The 20,898-nt window shown below is 37.6% G+C and overlaps 4 protein-coding genes across 7 annotated transcripts; 1 reads left to right on the top strand and 3 right to left on the bottom strand.

Annotated features, from left to right (window-relative positions):
* Positions 1–5,593: 5,593 nt before the first annotated feature.
* On the bottom strand, positions 5,594–6,918 carry LOC124425667 (peroxiredoxin-like). Its single transcript, XM_046966310.1, has 3 exons — positions 6,517–6,918; positions 6,214–6,437; positions 5,594–6,104 (listed from the first exon to the last, which is right to left on the bottom strand). Exons 1-3 carry the CDS (start codon positions 6,550–6,552, stop codon positions 5,645–5,647), a joined length of 720 nt encoding a protein of 239 aa, XP_046822266.1. The 5' UTR covers positions 6,553–6,918; the 3' UTR covers positions 5,594–5,644.
* Positions 6,919–7,080: 162 nt separating this feature from the next.
* LOC124425661 (negative elongation factor A-like) lies at positions 7,081–10,537 on the bottom strand. Of its 2 annotated transcripts, XM_046966296.1 has the most exons (7): positions 10,111–10,537; positions 9,613–9,658; positions 9,226–9,528; positions 8,678–9,091; positions 8,372–8,568; positions 8,127–8,226; positions 7,081–8,027 (listed from the first exon to the last, which is right to left on the bottom strand). In XM_046966296.1, exons 1-7 carry the CDS (start codon positions 10,318–10,320, stop codon positions 7,795–7,797), a joined length of 1,503 nt encoding a protein of 500 aa, XP_046822252.1. In that variant the 5' UTR covers positions 10,321–10,537; the 3' UTR covers positions 7,081–7,794. The 2 variants fall into 2 exon arrangements, with proteins under 2 accessions (XP_046822252.1, XP_046822242.1); XM_046966286.1 differs by having other exon boundaries at positions 9,226–9,658; positions 10,111–10,536.
* Positions 10,538–10,857: 320 nt separating this feature from the next.
* Positions 10,858–11,993, top strand: LOC124431484 (nuclear transcription factor Y subunit B-4). The gene is made up of 2 exons (XM_046979462.1): positions 10,858–11,082; positions 11,314–11,993. The coding sequence occupies exons 1-2, from the start codon at positions 10,968–10,970 to the stop codon at positions 11,847–11,849; spliced, it is 651 nt and encodes a 216-aa protein (XP_046835418.1). The 5' UTR covers positions 10,858–10,967; the 3' UTR covers positions 11,850–11,993.
* Positions 11,985–20,637, bottom strand: LOC124431465. 3 transcript variants are annotated; one of them, XM_046979428.1, is made up of 4 exons: positions 20,002–20,637; positions 15,068–16,952; positions 13,010–13,159; positions 11,985–12,855 (listed from the first exon to the last, which is right to left on the bottom strand). In XM_046979428.1, the coding sequence occupies exons 2-4, from the start codon at positions 15,602–15,604 to the stop codon at positions 12,364–12,366; spliced, it is 1,179 nt and encodes a 392-aa protein (XP_046835384.1). In that variant the 5' UTR covers positions 15,605–16,952; positions 20,002–20,637; the 3' UTR covers positions 11,985–12,363. The 3 variants fall into 3 exon arrangements, with proteins under 3 accessions (XP_046835384.1, XP_046835394.1, XP_046835374.1); XM_046979438.1 differs by having other exon boundaries at positions 15,068–15,924; XM_046979418.1 differs by lacking the exon at positions 20,002–20,637 and having other exon boundaries at positions 15,068–19,190.
* Positions 20,638–20,898: the final 261 nt, after the last annotated feature.

Raw genomic sequence — 20,898 nt, 5'->3', positions numbered from 1 at the left:
AGTGAAATAAGAGCGAGAGAGAGAGAGAGAGAGAGAGAGAGAGGGAGAAAGTGAGTGAGAGAGAGAGAGAGAGAGAGAGAGAAGACACACGAGAGTAGGTATATGTTCGTTGGCAAATGGATGGATGAACCTGAGCGAAAAAGGGTGCCTTTGAGCTGCCGAGTTCGTTCCTGCCAGATTAATTAACGAAGCACTCGCCCGGGGGCCGGAAAAGGATCTGCGACTCCGATATCAGACTAGCTAGCTACCTACCTAATAGAATGATATTTCTGCCCACTTACCTGTCGGCTGGTTACTACTACCTTTGGATTATCGTCGATCCTTCCTGTCGATCTCGACGTTCGATTTTCGATTCTTTCCTATCAAATCGAATCGTTTATCATCTCTCTCCCTCCCTCCCCCCCCCCTCTCTCTCTATCTATCTATCTATCTATCTTTCTTTCTTCAATTTAATGAAAACTTTCTTTTTATCTTAGAAATGAATTTGACGAACGATTAGAGAAAAACAATTAAATTTTTTTCTAAATAACATCCATAACAACGATAATTTATATAGAAATGAATAGAATTTAATAAATTTAATGAATGTCTCTCTTTCTTTCCTTCTTTTCTATTGTCGATCATAATTCTTGAAAGAGACAACGAGGCTCGAACGACTTCTGTCTAGTGTTAACAGATGGTACCGAAAGTCGCGCGAAGAACGACACGGCCCGTAAAATGGAGTAAAAGAGGACGAGGAGCGATTATCGGGTCGCTTCATTGAAGCGACGCACGTTTACACGATGGGATCAGGGAGAAGGGGTGGATGGAAGGTTGGGGAGGGGAGGGAGTGTGCCTACAAAGCGCACCAGACTCGATTCCAATCTCACCGAATAGAAACATCCAATCGTTGCGTCGTGTGCTTTCGTTTCTGAACCAAATCCTTTTCTCTTCTCTTCTCTTTTTTCTCTCTTTTTTTTTTTGTTTCTCGTTGTTTTTTTTTTTTTTTTTTTTTTTTTTTTTCTATACCTTTCACAAGCAAGAAGAAAAAAAAGGAAACGATTACCTGCCTATAATGCCATGAATTCAAACGATCGTTCGCATTCTACTCGGACGTATCTATAGATTCATTATTAATGCAAAGATCAAATCTATTTAATATTTTTTAAGTAATAATAAAGGTAACAGAATACAGAGATATCGATTAAAAGAAAATTTTGCGTGTGTTCCGAATCGTAAGTAATAAATGAAATTCGAATATTTCGTAAATGGTGTGGATATCTCTTTCGTTTACTAACACGTTTATAGAACTGTCGTTGTTCACTCTACCTTCTCCTTTATAAACGAGACTTTAATTTCGATTTACTCTGTCGAATAAAAGGAGAGAGTTCTATCGTCGAGTATACAGAGGCACACAAACGTTTATACATATATGCATATATATGTATATATATATATATATATATATATATATATATATATATATGCTTACGTACTTACTTATACCGCATATGGGTCTCGCTCGTGCGGTAGATTTTGAAGCGTCCATCTAAGTAATTGCCGGAGCTTAGGAGTGTCGAGATGGCCCGCGGGGTGGTCCCGGCTACGTTGATTAAACGCGAGATAAGATAGAAGCAATGCTCCACCTTCTCGCACGCGATACCAACTGTATTTTCTTTTGAGCTCTCCAATGACACATACACATATACATACACATACATGCGTGCGCGCGTAGACACGTGTACACGTTCTTTCTCTCTCTCTCTCTCTCCCTCTCTTTTTTTTAATCACGATCAAATAGAATGGCCTTGTTAAAGCGTTCTCCTGAACGAATCATACTTTTATTAATTCAATGTTGGCCGATTTACTCAGTCCCAGATTAAATGAAAATGTATCGACGATCAAACGGATAAGTGTCTTATATAAAAAAAAAAAAAACAAACAAACAAACAAAAAAAATACAAGACCCAAAAATCTTTCAAGTTCCTTTAAATAAATTTTACTTGTTAAGTTATATGATATATACATAGAGAATAAGATCGAATATCGATATAGAAATCAATAAATTCATTCTCCTATCTTCCTTCCTTCCTTCCTTAACTTACAAAAAGAATGAAAAATAAAAAGAACAAGGAAGGAAGAAAAAAATAATAGGAAACATTAGTCGGACATATCGACTTATATAAAATTCCTGGATAAAATCACCGTTTCGACTAAACGTCCAAACAAACTCGGAACACCTCAGCGAACAGCAAGAGAAAAAAACAACAACAAAAAAAAAAAGACAAAGTTGTCAAGAAGAAAAGACGTCTAGCTCGTTGCAAGCTACCCTCAGCTGTTCCCTGTCGTCCCATACCCTTTCTCCCTCTATCTATTTCTCTCTCTCTCTCTCTCTCTCTCTCTCTCTCTCTTTAACGCTAATAATCAAAAATGAAAGAAGAGGAAAAAAAGGAAGAAAAGACAGGTCGTAGTCGTTGTCATCGTCGTCGTAGTCGTCGTTCCCGTTGTTCTTTTACGGAAACGATCGATGGTGCGCGAGAATCACGGCCGGTACCTAAACGGTCGACGTGCGCGACCGAAAAGAATCGGAGCGAAACCCCTGAGGGAATAGCTTGCTAACGCTCCTGATGCTGCAGATCGTAATAGTAGTGGTGATGGTCGAAGACGAAAGACGAGAAGAAGCGCATCGTGCTGTTCTCTTTATCTTTCTATCTCTCTCTTTCCTTCTCTCACTTTTGAAGCCCTAACTCCCTTCCTCAGTCCATTCCCTCACTCATTCTCTTATTCTCCATCTCTCTCTCTCTCTCCTTTTAGCCACATCTTTATCGGTACTCTTAGCGCTAATAGAGCCGTCTACTATTCTTCCATCGGGATAAAGTACCACACGTTGACCCCACGTCCTACAGATAATCGAGCGAAAATAATCCCAAGAGAGTCTCTGACAGCACCCCTATGGGTCCTCACGGAGTCCCGTACGAGGAGCCTTGCGCTTTTGCTTACACATACACACACACACACACACAAATAAATATATATATATATCGCATGTACACATATATAGATGCTGCCTCTGGTAGTACTGCTGCTGCTGCTGCTGCTGCCGCTGCCGTTGTTGCTGCTCACGACGCATCTGTTCTCTGATTTTTTTCAAAGGAAGGAACCATCGAGTCCGTATCCGATGATACGATGATTATCGCGAAGAATTGTCTTTTGGGAGAGGAAAAAAGGCAAAGAGAAGGTGAGTGGTAGGAGTAGGGCTCGAACGAAAAGAAGAACGCGTTTCCAATTCTCAGTGTGGGTGGTTGGGAAGAAGGTTGAGAAGAGAGGAAGAGTAAATTGGGATGGGGATAGCTCGTAGAAGGTGGGAGTAGGGGAATAGAAGGCAAAAAGGGTGGGCGCGCAATTACGGATTTTGAGTGACAGATGCTCGCCCGGTCGGCAGTCGGAAGATTAAAACAAGTAATCAAAGCCTAGCCACCCCGGGATGGATATGGATGGATGCACGACGGCGAGCCCTCTTCTTCTCCCTTCTCCTCGGTTCCTCGATCATGCTCACCGTTTCCTCATCGTCCGACCTCTGCCAACGCCCTCCTCTTCCTCTCTTTCTCTTCATATTCCTCGTCCTTCCAGTCGTTCTCGCCCACCACTTTCAACGTTCCTCCTTTTACAACTCCCTCCTCCGTAGAATAAGAATATCATTCTAGGGTGGCCTTACAAATACTAAAATATATTCTCTTGGCTTATATAAACGTTGTCGAGGCGCGGTCAGTGTTTTATATTACCCTTACTTTCCTTTACCGATTCTCTTTTCTCTCTTCTTTTTTTATTTTTCTTCAGAATACAAATTAATTCTCCTTTCTTTTACGAAATTTAATACTTTGATCGTATCAACTGGATCTACTAATGAATAACTGTAGAACAGTATTAGACGAAGGATTATCAAATAAACTATATATGTAAAAATTAACGATATGTTTAACTTGACTATGGAAATTAATAATTAATATAAGAGTCCGCGCATCGATTTGAAAAGATATTTAACTTTAGTGAAATTTAAGTGATGCTCGGAATGAAATTTTAACGTCGGTGTCATGTTCAGAGATGACGTTGTCGAGCATCGACCGAGAGCACCGATTAGAATCGGAAACCTTACTAAACTTACTGACCCACCCTCACGGTCGCGTTAATCGACCGCGCTGGACAACGGAACGCACGATTGAAACATCAAAATCCCCTGCCATTCCCGGCTAAAAGACTTGCTTTTCTAATCCGACATGTCACGTCGCGCGACAGTCCTCCGATCACGTTTGAGAATATCACGAGAACAGGATTTTCCTGAGGATGCTTCGATGGAAAAACTAACATCAAGCTTTTTCCTTTTCTCTCTCTCTCTCTCTCTCTCCCTCTCTTTCCCTCTCTTTTCTTCTTTTTTTTTTGTTGACATAAGAATATCGCGACTAATCCCTGTGGTTTTATGTCCCTTTCCTTTTATTCTTACGACGTGATTGAATTTACAGGATTTAAAGGATCTATCTCTTTGCTTGCTTTTCACTGTACGCATTTACCCTCTCGTTTAAAGCCCTTACTCCAAAATACTCCCAAAATATATGATACAAATCTCGATTATCCGAACGTATAGCACATCACAGATTCATGATACATTTTAGTAATTTTTCATTACGGAAAAAGAGGATGAAAATGATCGTGGTATATTCATAGACGTGGTAAATTCGTATCACATTGACATTCTCGTCAATTGGAAAATTTCATTCAATTAATTTTCAATTAATTGTATGAAAAACAAAATTGTATATGACACGTGTGAGATTTGTCGATGTTAGAATGACGAACGTTTGCTTGGTAAGCCACGATAGGAGGATAGGGTAATCGGGAACGGTCTTTTGGTGCTTCCTCCCGCTATTACTTTCATCGCCACAAAGAATCAAATTAACTGGTACGAGATTGCTCTTCCACTCCTCGACCACCCCCCACCACCTTTCCTTTTTTTCCATCTCTCTCGCACACGTTAATGTATGCGCACGAATGGCACGTACCTTATTTCTTCCCCTTTCTTTCTATTCAAATTTTGCGAGCCCCTGTACTCTCTCTCTCTCTCTCTCTCTCTCTTTGCTTTCGATCGAACCAAGTCCGTATCAACCCTCGATACTCTACGGAGAACTCTATTCGTGCCGTTCCAACGCGCCTACAGACACAATCGTACACATATGTACTATATGTTAGGAATAGCGAATGTGCTTTTCAAAGATATTCGTTCGGGGTACTTTCTCTTTTCTCCTCTTCTCTCTACCATTGCCAATCAAAAGAGTATGATAAATAAATGTTTTCTACGATGAACTCAATGCATCAGGAGTCCAATTGATACCAAAAGAGACGCAGATTTTCTACTACTATACTGCTTCAATAAAATTTTATCTTTCTTGTATGTTTCTTTAATATTTTACTATATATTATTATCATCATCATCATCATCATCATCATCATCATCATCATCATCATATCCTGCCTTACATCGAATCATAATAAAATATCTTACGGTATACGTGTATATACATTTGTATATATTTAAGTATATATATATATATGTATGCGTATGTATATATACATATATATATATATATATGCGTGAAGAAAATCAGACAGAAATTCAATTGACCGACTCAAAGTACTTTTTGCTATCTTTCGGATTCGGTTTGATAGTTTTAGAATCTGGTTGCCAATTGGCAGGGCAAACTTCTCCATGTGCCTCGACAAATTGGAAAGCTTTTATCAGTCTTAATGTTTCATCCACGCTACGACCGACTGGCAAATCGTTAACGCTAAATTGCCTAAGTATTCCATCCTTATCTATAATGAATAGTCCTCTCAAAGCTATTCCAGGATTTTCCAAGAGGACATTGTATTTCGCTGAGATTTCTTTGTTAAAATCGCTCAACAACGGATATCCTAAATCTCCACCCAAACCACCTTGCTTTTTAGGCGTGTTAGTCCATGCAAGATGACTAAAATGAGAATCTGTGGAAACGCCTATTACTTGGGTATTTACAGCTTTGAATTCTGCGATTTTTTCTGAAAATGCTATTAGCTCAGTTGGACACACGAATGTACTGAAAGAAAAAGTTTTTATTTAGAAAAAGTTATATTAAAAAAAAAAAAAAAAGAAAAGGAATGTAAGATTCAATCTTTAAGTTTATCTTTAACTTAGCAATGACTTACAAGTCCAATGGATAGAAAAAAAGAACTACATATTTCCCTTTGTAGTCGCTTAATTTGATGTCTTTGAAGTCACCATTGATTACTGCCGTTCCAGCAAAATCTGGTGCAGGTTTTTGAATTTCTGGCCAAGCCCCTAGGCATCTCGAACTAATACTAAATTTTCTAGTTGTTTCTACTAATGCTAGATTATTTGTTTTCCTTAAAGAAGACGAGATGATGCAAGTCTGTAAGAAAAAAAAAATACATTCAAGTTTACAAAATGTATAATTATTACGAAATGTTTCAAAAAAAATCAATACTCACCGCTTTTCGTACTTGCGTTCCAAACAATCGAAGCATCGTTATCGTTTAATCTTTATCCTTTTATTTATAAAGAGATAAATAATAGTTTATAAACAAGTGTTACAGATTTCAATTTTCTTAACGAATACTTTTCACATTTACGATTAATAGAGATCGATTAATCAGATAGATTATATAATTCGCACTTAATTTAAACGATAAAAATGTAAATTTTTCATAAATTTCATGTAAATTACGAGATAAAGGAAAATATGTTGCCTTTTTTTATTTATAATATGCTTATCATGCAGTACCGGACTTAAGAAAAGACGAAATAGAACAAATTCACCGTACCGCTACTCGATTTCACAAAATTAGGTTAGGTAACCTAAGTTTCGTTGGAAGTTACACAGATGGCACGTTTGAACCAATAGAAAAAAAAAAATATATATATATATATACATATATATATGTGTATACATAGAAGACATACAAAAATATATCATCTAGGAAATTATATTAATAAAAAAGAAAAAAGAAGATGAAAACAAAACTTTCGATAAGAATAATAAATGACAATAAAACTTAATCTAATTATATTTTATTCAAATAACAATTATATAAGTCTTATGTTCATCTCTGTTGAATGTGCAAATATATAATAATAATGTACATACTGCAGTCTGAACGACAATCACTAGTTTCGTTATTACACGATGACTAAATAAATCTTAATAATCGATTTTTTCTTTTTTTTGTTTTCTCTTTTTTCTTTTTTTTTTTTTTTTTTTTTACGAGTTAGAAACTGAAACGTCCGTATAAAAAACGAGTGATGTGTTGTTAGTACCTGCATCAGTTTCGCTTCGAGAACGTTTCGCTTATGATTTCGAGAGAAACGGACGAAAAGAAAAAAAAGGTATAATATTTATACCTTTGATTTATATATAATATAAAACCTTATTTGTTGTTTGTTTGTTTGTTTATTTCGTTTCGTCTTTTTTTTCTTTTTCTTTTTTTCATTTTTAAATCCGCACTCACAAATCCCATGGTCTATTATAATTCGATTACGACCATTAGCGATATAGCCTTAACGTATGCGTTAAGGTAATTATAAAATTGACATGACGTTTTGAATACGTCACAAAACCATAAATGTTGATCGCATATAGCTAAAGTCTTTAAAAATGGGTATGGCCAAAGTGTGCGCGTCGTTCTCAAAATGGCCATACGCGCGAGTACTTCAATTCTGCATTATTATAAATCGCGATAATTTATTATTTTTCTTTTCTTTTATTCATTTTAATTGGAAGCTGTAGCAGTTGGATTAGGGGTAGGAGCTGACGCTGAGGTAGACTCGTCCGTAACAATACGCCGATTTTTCTTTATCCTCTTCCATTCACCGTTTGTATAATTCATTTGGAAGTGCGTCTCAACTAACATCGGTACTGTCGTACCATCTGCCTGAGTTACCTCTTCTATATTCTCCGAAAGCATTACCGTTACTATATTGCCCAACTTAGGACAAGGATTGTCTGGAAAAGAAAGAAAAAAGAAAAAAGGATAAATATTTATCGATCGATCTTTACAAAAGTTCATATTATATATTCAAAATATATTATATATATATATACCTCTGGAACCAGCCATAAATCCTAAGATCAATGCCTTCTCCGGTCGGGTCACTTTATTAGCCGTTCTAAACATTTCTTGAGCTTCTAGCATTTGTTCTCGCTATAAATATAAACATACAATACGTTAAATTGTCATACAACGAATTTCTTACATACATATATATATATATATATATATATATATATATTTTTATTTATATATATTTCTTATATATATATATTTTCTTTTTGAGGTATAAATTTACCGTTAGAGATAATCCCTTTCTCGTATTTGCTGCTGCGTTAGCAGGTTGTGCAGTTGTTTGTATACGAATTTGCGTTACTGTCTGCGCTGGCCTAACGGTCTGTACACCTACAGGTGTACTTTCTATAGGGGATATAACTGTCGGCGTTGTTACTGGTAATACGGTACTTGGCACTGTAGGTGTAGACGGTGTAGTAGCTACGTATTAAACAATTAAGATTAAATAGTAATTAATCATTTTGATAATTAGTCTTTATGCTAATTGTAATAAATAATATATCAGATTAAAAAAAGTAGAAATTCTTACGAGTTTGCGATGTAGTCGCGGGTGTAACTCCACTTGGAGTGGTAGGTGCCACATAAGATTGTACGGTGGAAACCGGTGCAACTGGAGTGGAAGGCGGATTAATTGATGTTAATCCTTGTGCATATTCCGGTGTTGCTGGTGTTTCTACCGTGGTTGCATTTGTTGAAGCTGCAGCTGCCGCTGCTGCTTGAGCTTCTGCAACCTTTTTCTGTTGTTCTTCTAACTCCATCATACGCTTTCTTTTCTTAGCTTGAGCATATCCAAGAGGTTGCTCATTAATATCCAATAATTTAATACCACCGTCCTTACGACTTCTACTACTGATAGGTGTTCTATTGGACATAGAAGAGCTTGTAAGAGAAGGAGAACGAAATCCACTTGTTGGAACTCTGCTAGGAATACCTTTAAGAGGTGCTGTAATATAATAATAATAATAATAATAATAATAATAATAATAATAATAATAATAATAATAATAGTAATAATAATGATAAAATATCTCGTGTCTAATATCTCTATCATGTAACTAAATCCATATAGTCTCTTACTTGTGTCTGTCATTTTTCTTGGCATTCCTCTACTTCGTACTGGTACAGTGGGAGCTGTACTCTTTTTTAAATTACTCGCAGCATCTCTACTCTTCTGTAACAGTTCTGCTCTTAAAGCTGCACTTTTTGGCTTTCTTTTTAATGTAAAGTGTTTCACTGCTGCAGGTTGTTGACCTACCACAGATACCAATGCCGTTTTATTCAAATAATGACATTCCAACGGAAGCATAGCAGGATCATTCTGCTTTTTCAATAATTTTCGTAGATCATTAACTAATTCTCCAAAAATAGGTCTATGTTCATCTAAATCAGTAATATCTGTATTTAATGATCCTGTAGAAGGAAACGTCTTCATCGCTTCGGATAGCATTGAAACCCATAACTCACTGTCCAGTGATGCAACTTCAATGATCTCTTCCAACTCAACGCGCCACTACAAAAGTTATAGTATTATATATATATATATATATATATATATATATATATATATATATATATATATATATATATGTATGTATGTGTGTGTGTGTATATGTATATATATATATTTAATTTCTTTAAAATTTGTTACGAAAGATACAGAGAACTACACAAATAACAAAGCAAATAAATTTAATGATATTTATTTTGTATTTTTGATTGTGTGAATATATATTAAGATATGCCGCGCAAACGAAGATAAGATATTATACATTTCAAAAACATTAGATACCTAAATAAAATCAAATAGGCGGCGGGCTGCCTAAAATATCGTAATATAGAGAATTTTTATGATATTATTAATTCGAAAAAATATTCTAGACGAATGCAATATTAAAAAGCATATAAATATCGATGATAGAAGGAAAAATGACTAGTTATAGCGGGAAAAGTACGAACACTTACCTCTTCAACATTCCGCCTAGGTATGTGGAAGAACGAAAGAAGTAATTTAAGCTTAACTTGTGTCTGTAGATCTGGAAAACAATCTTTGATATTTCGTAAAACCTCAGCGTTCAATTGAGAACAGATTGAGCTACCAGTCCAACTATCATTTGATGTTCCAAGCTTGTTATGAAGCCACAACGACGTATCACTGTCCCTCACATTCGCCATATTGGAGTCGTTTGTTTCTCACGTGGAGTAATATTTAAATCTGATAGATGGCACCATGTTTGGATTATAGTCGCTCATAGATATAGCCGGTTATGTTCCTTGATAGATCGATTGGCATAATAACACGTGTTATAAATTGTAAAACATGCATTAGACGGAACACTCTCCGCATTTGTAGATAATTCACCGTAATAGTTCGTATATGCCGTTAGCCAACTTATATATACCTTCACTGCCGTGATATTAGACGAGAAATATTTTGGCGCGTACGCAGCAATAGCTTCGCGTTTCATGATTGGTCGAGAATTCAAGGACAACTTTTGAAAACCATAGAAAATTTCTTTTCCATCATCGTACCGTATACATATTCATAATAATTAACGTAATACAAATTGACATAAATAATAATTGATAATAATAATAATAATAATAACGTATATTAATTATTATAAAAATAAAGTTGGGGCATTACTGCGCATGCGTCGAAATATACTGCCATACTGTGAAGTTTGTCGAACTTTCTCTCTCAACTTTTACTACGTTCATGGTAAAGAGTGAAAACAATAACAGAATTGTCGTACGCGTAGAGGTTAAGGGAAGAAAGATATATTGTCTGAATTAAGAGAAACGGAAAGTATTATTTTAATATGGAAAATAGTGGTGAAAGTGGCGATGACGGTGGACCTTTAGGCCCTACAACCTTTTTAGGAGGAAGCGGTGTTTCGGCTTCCTACATAGGTGTACAGTCGGACGACTTGGAAGGTAGGTAGGTTAGTGTTTCATAAAGACAGAATACATTTTAAATATTTTAATAAGATATTTTTTAACATATAGTAAGATAATCGTTGGACGATAATTAAAAAGAATAAAACGAATTGCATTTGGGTTAGAGATTTTACGATCGAATTAAAAATAGAATTGACTTTTGCATAATTAAATAATTTCCTCGCACAATTTTGTCATCATTTTAATCATTTTATATGGATGATCCAGAAAATACAGATGATTCCAATCACGGGGGTGGAGATCCTTTACAAAGCAGCGGAGGTGGAAGCGGTAGTGGTCCTCTACGAGAGCAGGATCGTTTTCTTCCAATAGCTAATGTTGCTAAAATTATGAAACGGGCTATACCGGAAGCAGGAAAAATAGCTAAAGATGCGCGCGAATGCGTTCAAGAATGCGTTTCCGAGTTTATATCCTTTATCACGTCCGAGGCCAGTGACCGATGTCACATGGAAAAACGTAAAACCATAAATGGGGAAGATATATTATTTGCCATGACAACTCTTGGCTTCGATAATTATGTAGAACCATTGAAAGTTTATCTACAAAAGTACAGAGAAGCTACCAAAGGGGACAATCCTTCGGGGACAGGAACGACAACGGGTAATGGGAAAGCAGAATCTCAGGGTACCATATATGAGGATCAATTGTTTGCTATTGCAACAGATTCCAATGCTACTACCTCCGATACACCTGTTATCTACAGCTACTCATCTACCGATCAGATGCAGTTCCAACTTTCTTGATCAGTGCATTTTAAACTGTTATTAATGGAATTTTTTTTATTGCCTTTTGTAGAAGACAATGGAACACAAGTTTTCATACGAAAGAAAAAGATCAATCTAACGCATTAAAGTTTGAAAAATAAATAGCACATTAAATATTTTAAATGTTCTTTATAAAGAAATACGATGGAAGGAAATAAATTAAGATATTTATCAACAAACGTTCCTTTACTTCATCAAACACCGGAGGGGTAGAAAAAATGTGGCCGATCTTTTATTATCCTCACTGTGAGCACTAACTTTCATTAAACTAAAATTATCCTGTATGATATCTTGAGACTTGTTTCAAGCCGAATAATGTCGAGATATGCTACTTTATCTTTCTTTTTTTATTTTGTCTTTTTCTTCTTCTTCTTCTTCTTCTTCTTTTTTCCTTCCTCCCTTTCTTTTCGTATCTCTTCTTTTCTCTTCTTTGGACAGAATCGGCAGTAGATCGGCGTGTAGAATTCGGTAGAAAACGTTTGAAATCATATTTTCATTCAGGTAATTGGGCAGGAGAGAGTAAGAGTTCATGTCCCTTCGCCGACGATGACACTTGGCAAGACGAGTGTGTGGCTGGTTGCTGTGGCACTGGGGAAAGAAGCGAGGCTGTCTGCATTGGACCAGATGGACGCGTTTCCGTCTTCTGTTTTTCCTTTTCTTTCTTGTTTCGGGACTGCTTACAAAGGCACCAACGGCATTCGCCGCAGCGGCACAGGCATAGACAAAGCAGTACACGAAATAGGCAGCAAAGTAGGCCAGCGCACAGTAACGATGGTCCGATTAATTTCAGCTCGGGACTGAGAAATCCTTTCTCACCGGTCCCAACGAACGAAATCACTAGGCCAAGAGCCGTGGCACCAAGCCCGGCATAAAGTACGGTGTTCACAGCTGCATTCACTTCGGCTCTACGACGATTTACGCTACCGCTTATGTCGTCGTCGTCGTCCTCTCCGCTACTGCCATAACAATAACTGGCATCTCGTATCTGTGATAAAACAATTTTATCTTAACTATCACAATTATATCTTAACTGTCGCGAGTTAACTTTCCAATGCATTTTACATTGTCCAATCGAGATTATATCGATCGAATTAATTTATGAAATTAAATAGGATTAGCTTTCAAACGAAACGCGTTACCCTGTTCCTCTTCATCCACCTTCGATGAGCCTCGCATTGTTTCGTTTTGTATCCATCGCCGCCGCGACAGCCGTGTGGTAAATTAGGGAATAAAGGAAGAGGGGATGATCTGTTGCATCCCTGCCATGCTACCTTTCCAGCTCCCTGACACTGCAATCATTTCACTTTTCGACGTTAATTATTCTATCCTAAATGCATCATAATAATAAAAGAGAAACATGGATGAAACATAGGGGCTAAGGATAAGGTCGGTAAATGAATACCGTTCGATCAAAGATTATATCCTAGTCTTAATCCTTTGCTATCAAACAAGATTATTTGTATTCCTGTTTACACACATATACATATGTATCGAATTATGTTTTTTGACGACATTGATCACATGAGTAGATAATAACGTCACACATGATCTACCAAAAAGAAAACGGGGAAAGAGGACGCTAACGATCGAACGGAAACGATTAAGAAAACGAAAAACGGAAGCGCAGCCGAATGAAAAAAGAAAAAAGAATAAAACAAACAAAAAAAAAAAAAGAAAAAAAAAGAACAAGAAACGAAGAGAGAGAGAAAAAAAAAGAAGGAACAAATAAAAATGACATCGTTGATAAATTTTGGCCGCACAGGAACCCCGAGTTAGAAAGTTTCTACCTTAATCATCGCAGGTAGGCGGTATCGTGAGTTATTCGAGAAGGGTTCTATCGGCGAACGCTTTCCGTTGGTAGAAATACCTCGTCGATTTTGTAATATCTTACCGTCGTTGATAAAGTGGCTGGCAAGCGAACCTGATACTTACCCCGTAAACATACGAACGTGGGGGATATCGTGGTAGCGGCGGAATAAGCCTTGTGGCCAAGTTGGTTGGTAAATCTCTAAAGTTCACCACCTTACCCCCCCGTAACCGCTGCTTCTCCCTTCTAATCAATAAAGCAGCCTGCATTCCGCTCATTCACTTGCTTGTTTCATCGATCGCCAAGATCCCGACCGTCTTTTTTTCCACTTTCTCGTAGTAGCAGTAGTAGTAGCAGTAGTAGTAGAAGAAGTAGTAGTATGAATAGTAGTATGAGTAGTAGTGGTAGCACCTTTTTTTAGATTCGAGTGTCACCTTCCTGGCTGAGAATTCCTTTTCTCCTTTCTTCGAGCGTGTATCGAGCAAGTCCCACTCAACTAGCATATCCCAATTCCGATCAGTATAATTCGAATTCGTCGTCGAATTCGACGTATACAGGTATATAGGTATAATCTAAAAAAATTTTAGAAACCGGTTCTGCCTCACAGCATTCGCCATATCCAAATCCGCTGGTAACGAAACCGCGATAATGAGCGAATAAACGAAAGCACGTTATAACGCAAACGCTTTCCCTCTTTTTCCTTTATCTTTTTCTTTTCGGTATACCCCCTTTTTTCTATTTTCGCATTTATCGTCATCTCTCTATATATATATATATATATATATATATAGGCCGAGAACATGCTCTACTAATCGCAATCGGGATCGACCAACGAACCTGGATGATCCGACGAACGCCTTACCGCGATATTACGGTAGACGCCACCAGACAGCCGATCGACGGTCTTCTCAAACTCGGGGGGGTGTTGTGCCGACGAGTGGTGCGGTGCGTTAGATAAAAACGAAAAGTATAGATAATAAAGATAGAAAGATAGACAGACAGATACGTACAGATAGATAGATAGATAGATAGATAGATAGATAGATAGACAGAAAGATAGATAGATAGATAGATATGTAGAATAGACATACTAACTAGCTAGCTAATTACAAAGAATAGAGATTAAGAATTAGAAAAAAGGTAGGATAAAAGGGGAATGGTCTATATGTGTATATATATATATCTATATAATATGTATATATATTCCTATATTATTACCGTGCTACGATAGCTCTAGCGTTTCGAAGTGATGGAAGAACGAGGGAATAAAATTAGAGGTAGAGGTACAACGGGGGGAGACGGAGAAGGAGCATTTGCTCGGTCGTCCAAGGCAACTAGGAGGGAGAGCCTTCGACGAAAATAGTAGTAGCTCTTGGAGGATTTTACCCACCTGTAGCTCCGGCGTGGAAGTAGGCGAGATTCTTAGATCGAGGATCGAGGGTGGCGGAAAAGGGAAGCTGTTAGGCTTGTTAGTAGCGCAGGTGACCGAACCCGATGATTCCAGTGAGAGCGGTGGCGGCGATATGGGGAATTGAATGGGCGAGACAGGTGCTAGTTGTTGGCACTTCTCGACGCGAGAACGCTGCTGTCGATCGATGCCCGTATGGAATTGGGATGATTGTGGTGCTTGTGCCGCGAAGGGTGATTGGACAACGTGTTGGTGGTGGTGGTGGTGGTGTTGGTGTTGGTGTTGATGATGATGGTGGTGGTGGTGGTGGTGGTGGTGGTGCTGATGCTGATGCTGATGCTGATGAGCGAACTTGTTCGTTGTCGTCGTAGTTGTTGTCCTTATCACCGTTTGATTCGTCAGAGTTGTCTTGATTCTTCTTGCCGTTCCTGGACCACCTTCGGCCCCACGTTTATATAATTGCAGACGCTTTTGCTTCCTCCGACTTGCAATACTTGCACCACCCGCTGCAGCGTACATCCTTCGGCATCCACCTTTGATAAATCTTTTCCAGTTCTTTCTTTTGCAGTCAGTCCTTTTTTTCTCTCTTTTTTTTTTTTATTTCTCTCTATATCGATCAGAGAAATATTTAGCCAATATCCTTTTCTTTTATTTCTTATTACCGAAGGAACACTGTTTTCGTCATCCTTCTATGCTATTTTTCCTTGTCCTGTTCCTGCTTTCTCTCTCTCTCTCTCTCTCTCTCTCTCTCTCTCTCTCTCTCTCTCTCTCTCACTCTCTGTCTGTTTCTCTCTCTCTCTCTCTCTCTCTCTCTCTCTCTTTCTCTCTCTCTTTTGTCTCTGTAAAGGCAAGAAATGTGACGAAGCTCCGCCCGCTATCGGCGTCCCTCGCATCTTTTTTTTTTATCTACGACTACTTTTTACTACTTCGAAATGAAGCATTTCTTGTTTTCTTTTTTTCTACCCTCATACTACTCGAAAGTTTTACGGAGATTCTATATGATCATGGCTGTGGTAACTTTAAACGAATTTTTATATCGACTTTCCTCAAGATTTTTCTTCAAGATAAATAAATATCGTTCTTAAATTTCATTCGATCATATGATTAATTAATGAAAATCAATTTATTTACTCTCCGTGATCGAATAGTACGAAGAATATTTTATACTCTGCTCATTCTCGAGACTTTTATTACAACCAAGAGGAACATAACGCATAACGAAACAACGTAGTGATTTATTATTGACATGTCGTGGGAAAAATAACATGACTCTAGTATCGCTTAGATCGTTATAAATATTTGAAATATTAAGGGGAATAATAGTCAAGGATAAGATTTCGATTCGTCTTGGTCATATTAAAGAACATATCGACTGCATTTCTACGAACGAACGAACGAACGAATGTATGTACGTATTATATTCCGTTTGATGGTCTATTAAAAGTCGATTAAACGATCATTTAAAATCGATATGAAAAAAAATGTGTCATGCTCGATCGAAAGTTTTAATTCTTATACGCTCGTACGTATAAAAATGTACATACATACATACGTGTACATCGAACAAACTACGTGGACAGATACACACAGATAATAGCAAGCGAGATGCAAATTTGTTTTTTTTTTTTTCTTTTATACATTCAAGCGAGTTGCTAGGATAAATCTTGTCGATGAATTGATGAATGATCCAATCTCATCTTTTTTTTTCCCATTAACAAATGAAGAGATTTAATAAATGTTGTTGACCCTTGCTTATTACATACTCACATTATATCTCGTAGTTGGTACAAGTGTGATAACATTTGTACCAGGATACCTTGTGGCTAAAGACTAGACCTTCGAATGCGAGAATATTTCGATCTAGCATCTAAGAAGTCATAGATTGTTAACTACTTTAAAGAGGAGATTCGTAAGGGCTACGTTGCGAAGAACCTATCTAAGAATCGACCGACTTCGGAGGAGATAGAGAAGCATTTAGAATAAAATAGAATATTTATTTATTCGCAAGCTGTTATCCTAATTTTGATGTCATCTAGAAAAATACCAATGCTACGTGTGTATTTGTGATTAAAAATCATGGTAGTGTGATAGTGTTTATGGTGATAGATAGTATCGGTGCATAGTGCAATCTACTTGCTTCGAGAAAACGTAGATAACGACATTGCTATTTTACTACAAAGGGAACCTTTTAATACAGGGAATATCCCTAAATTGTTAATCGAATCTTTCGTGAGAAATTATAATATCAAAGGAAATAAATATTACAAATAAATAAAATATTTTCTATTGAAAAATATATAAATGATCTATCGTACTTCGATAGATCGTTTCGAATCGACAGAAACATGCACGTGACTCAAAAAATCGAAGTTGACAAGGTCGAGAGATATACTGATAAGCTACACGAAAGGACACGTCCGTGTCGCGTGAATGTAAAATCGCGTAATACATAGGACACGTTCAAAGTTTTAGGAACTGAAAAAAAAAAAACAAAAGATAAAGAAGAGATAGGGAGAAAGAGAGAGAAAGAAAAAAGAAATTGACGACGTGTCCTTCGAGCGTCATATACCATCGGAAGTGCGCGCCATCGACCTCGTTCGAATGGCTGCGTAAGACTCTCTATTGCCAGCTCATTGTCAGCCGTTTTTCCCAATACGTCAGACGACCTCGCAGCATCGATTTAAATGACACGGTTGCTATATTACGAATCCTTGAGAATCAAATTTAATAAGAAGAACGAAAAAGAAGCAGAACCAATAACATAACAAACGTTATAAAACTTAAACCTTATAAGTTTATAATTTTGAATTTGGAGATATACCTTTCTACCTATGTGCATGTCTACGAAAAAAATAAAAGCGATAGAGAATGTAGCAAAAAAAAAGAAATAATGGCAGAAGGGACGATAGAAAAATCGAATGTAATAGAATTTCATTTTTTCATGATAGAAAGAGATTGTCGGTCATCAGGGCAAGAAACGTTTTATATATAGGAAATTTTTCGTTCGACACATGCCACGATGCGTGCTTCAACAGAACGAAAAATTAATAGAGTGAGAAGCTCCGATGACGTAAGAGCACTAGGAGGAGCGGAATAGAGGATGGCGAGCTTTAAGAGAGGCCAGAGGGGATGAAATAGAAAAAAGAGAGAGAAAGAGACAGAGAAAAAGACAGAGAGAGAGAGAGAGAGAGAGATTAGGTGGTGGCACACGGATACGCGTGCGCGCACACGTGAGTACACAAGTAAATAAGCTACGAAAGCGAGGTGGACCAGAAGAATAAGAATAAGAATAAGAGCAAGAATAAGAATAAGAAGAATAGCGTTTGTTGGTCGTGTAAAAGAGCAATAAGACGGTGTAGTGGCGGTGTTGGTGGTGGTGGTGGTGATGGTGGTGGTGGTGGTGGTAGTAGTAGTGGTGGTGAGGGGGTGGTACAAACAAGTCCGTGGAAGAAAAAACGAGAAGAAGAGAATCTACTATAGCAGCTTTTTGTTCCGGTGAGAGTCACGTGAAAAGAGAATCAAAGGCTGACTGGTGGCCCTTGGCTTTGATATTATTCTTTTTTTTTTTTGTCGCCCTCCTTTATCCTGGGATACATAGTCTACATATATATATGTCTATTCTTTATTCACTCCCGTTCCTCCCCTTTCTTTTGCTCCTTTCTATCTGCCCTCTCTATCACTCTCTCTTTTTCCCTCTCTCTCTCTCTCTCTCTCTCTCTCTCTCTCTCTCTCTCTCTCTCTCTCTCTCTCTCTCTCTCTACAATATTTTCTTCTTCCTCTCTTTACAGTTCTCCTTTATACGATTTTAGCGAAATAAAAGTTCCCTGATAATGAAAAAAAAAAGAGACGATAGGGTCAACGACGATGATGAGACGAAGATGACAAAGAAACGACTACGACGACGACGACGACGACGACGACGACGACGACGACGACGACGACAGCGATGATGACGACGATGACGACGACGACGATAGCGAGGCACACAGAAGGCTACACTTTCATTATTATTTTTCCTTTTTTTTCATTCACGTTTACGTGAATATGTATATATATATATATATATATATATATAATATATATGCATATTTTATATGTATATATATATACATTTTATATACATATAAAACACATTTTATATATATATATATATATATATATATATATATATATATATATATATAACTACGGCAGAGAGAGCATCGATGGAGGCTGCGGCAGCAACAGCAACAGCAAAGCGGGTTTTATAGTCAGCCAGCAACACCGAATAACTGCGCGTACCGACGGCTCGCGAACGAATGAGAGAAAGAGAGAAACAGAAAGAGAGAGAGAGAGAGAAAGAAATGTCACACCAGTTGTGTTCGATCCAATCTCTCTCTTTTTCTCTTCCTCCTTTTACATTTTTAGGAATTTAGTCATCCTTTCTCTCTCTCTCTCTCTCTCTATCGCTCTTTTTCTTTCTTTCTACCTCTCTCTCTCTTTCTCTCTCTCTCTCTCTCTCCCTCTCTCTTTATCTATCTATCTCTTTTTTATATTATCCAGCTTCCTCTTTTTTTTTTTATCTCCGATGTGTCACTTGATTCATAGGGGTAGTAGATCGACAGTAATAAAGACCAACGATGAATGCGACATATTCACGGCACGCACGTGGTCACTCTGTTGAAAAAAACACGCACACATATAGAGATAAAAAGAAATGGAGAGAGAGAGAGAAAGAGAGAGCAAGAGAGAAAAAGGAATACACACAGCATACACACAAACGCGAAGGACCGATCGAAAACGCGCGCGTATTTAGCAAACAAAAAAGAAGAGAGGGTGAGCGAGCGAGCGAGCGAGCGAAACAGAGAGAGGGAGAGAGAGAGATAAAGAGAGAGAGAGAGAGAGAGAGTGTAAGATGATTAAAGAGAAACACGTACGAATTTCGAGGATAAAAGTTGTTTGTCCAACACGTTTTATATGTCACGTAGATCGTTTATATACGTGTTCTTAATTACGTCACTATTTTTTACGAGAAACTATAACGATAAAAATAATAACGACGATGACGACGACGACGACGACGATGACGACGACGACGACGACGACGACGATGACGACGACGACGAGAGAGAGAAAGAGAGAGAGTAAAACTCTTCCTTCCTATCTCTTCATCGCGTATACGAGCTAGCGATGAACGCGCTCGTTTCCCCAACCGAACAAAACCACCCCGGCGACTGGCGGGCAAACTCGAGCGCGAGCAGGTGCGCACCCCGTCATCGTTCCTCTTTTTTCCTCTCTCTCTCTCTCTCTCTCTCTCTCTCTCTCTCCCTTTCTTTCTCACACAAACCTCCCTCTTCGTGATACCCCCACCACTTTCTACTCCACACGCGCACTACCCTATGCCTTCTTGTTTCGTCTATCTCCCTCTCTCTCTCACTCTTTCTCTCTTACTTTCTCTCTTCTCTCTCTCTCTCTCTCTCTCTCTCTCTCTCTCTCTCTCTCTCTACATGTATCTTTCGTCCGCGGCGCGTTACGTTAGCCTGTTCGATAGATGATTGCGTTTAGATATATCGTAAAAAAGAAAGAGAGAGAAAAAGAGGAGAGAGAGAGAGAAAGAGAGAGAGAGAGAGAGGGAAAGAGAAATTTTAAAGGTCAGCAAGAAAATTTCAATACATATATATATATATGTATATATATAATATATATTATATATAATATATAAGATCGAAACTCAAATATAAATACAGCACATTGAGTGCATTGTAAGTACAAAACGGTATATATGTATATATATATATATATATATATATATATATATATATATATACATATAA

The sequence above is a fragment of the Vespa crabro genome, chromosome 1 (genome assembly GCF_910589235.1).
Source record: "Vespa crabro chromosome 1, iyVesCrab1.2, whole genome shotgun sequence".
NCBI lineage: Eukaryota > Metazoa > Arthropoda > Insecta > Hymenoptera > Vespidae > Vespa > Vespa crabro.
Note: the sequence above shows the minus strand (reverse complement) of the source record. Positions and strands in the feature narration are given on the sequence as shown.

Bases quoted from the DNA above. Each gene is read 5' to 3' on its own strand.
- LOC124425667 (XM_046966310.1), bottom strand. From the start codon at position 6,552: ATGCTTCGATTGTTTGGAACGCAAGTACGAAAAGCG. The intron at 6,438-6,516 runs GTGAGTATTGAT...TTTTTCTTACAG, and splicing joins GAACGCAAGTACGAAAAGCG to ACTTGCATCATCTCGTCTTC. The intron at 6,105-6,213 runs GTAAGTCATTGC...TTTTTCTTTCAG, and splicing joins TTTTTCTATCCATTGGACTT to TACATTCGTGTGTCCAACTG.
- LOC124425661 (XM_046966286.1), bottom strand. From the start codon at position 10,320: ATGGCGAATGTGAGGGACAGTGATACGTCGTTGTGGCTTCATAACAAG. The intron at 9,092-9,225 runs GTAAGAGACTAT...ATTATATTACAG, and splicing joins AAGAAAAATGACAGACACAA to CACCTCTTAAAGGTATTCCT. The intron at 8,569-8,677 runs GTAAGAATTTCT...TTTAATACGTAG, and splicing joins CGCGACTACATCGCAAACTC to CTACTACACCGTCTACACCT.
- LOC124431484 (XM_046979462.1), top strand. From the start codon at position 10,968: ATGGAAAATAGTGGTGAAAGTGGCGATGACGGTGGACCTTTAGGCCCT. The intron at 11,083-11,313 runs GTAGGTAGGTTA...TGGATGATCCAG, and splicing joins ACAGTCGGACGACTTGGAAG to AAAATACAGATGATTCCAAT.
- LOC124431465 (XM_046979428.1), bottom strand. From the start codon at position 15,604: ATGTACGCTGCAGCGGGTGGTGCAAGTATTGCAAGTCGGAGGAAGCAA. The intron at 13,160-15,067 runs GTGGGTAAAATC...AAATGATTGCAG, and splicing joins CTTCCACGCCGGAGCTACAG to TGTCAGGGAGCTGGAAAGGT. The intron at 12,856-13,009 runs GTAACGCGTTTC...GTTTTATCACAG, and splicing joins GGTGGATGAAGAGGAACAGG to ATACGAGATGCCAGTTATTG.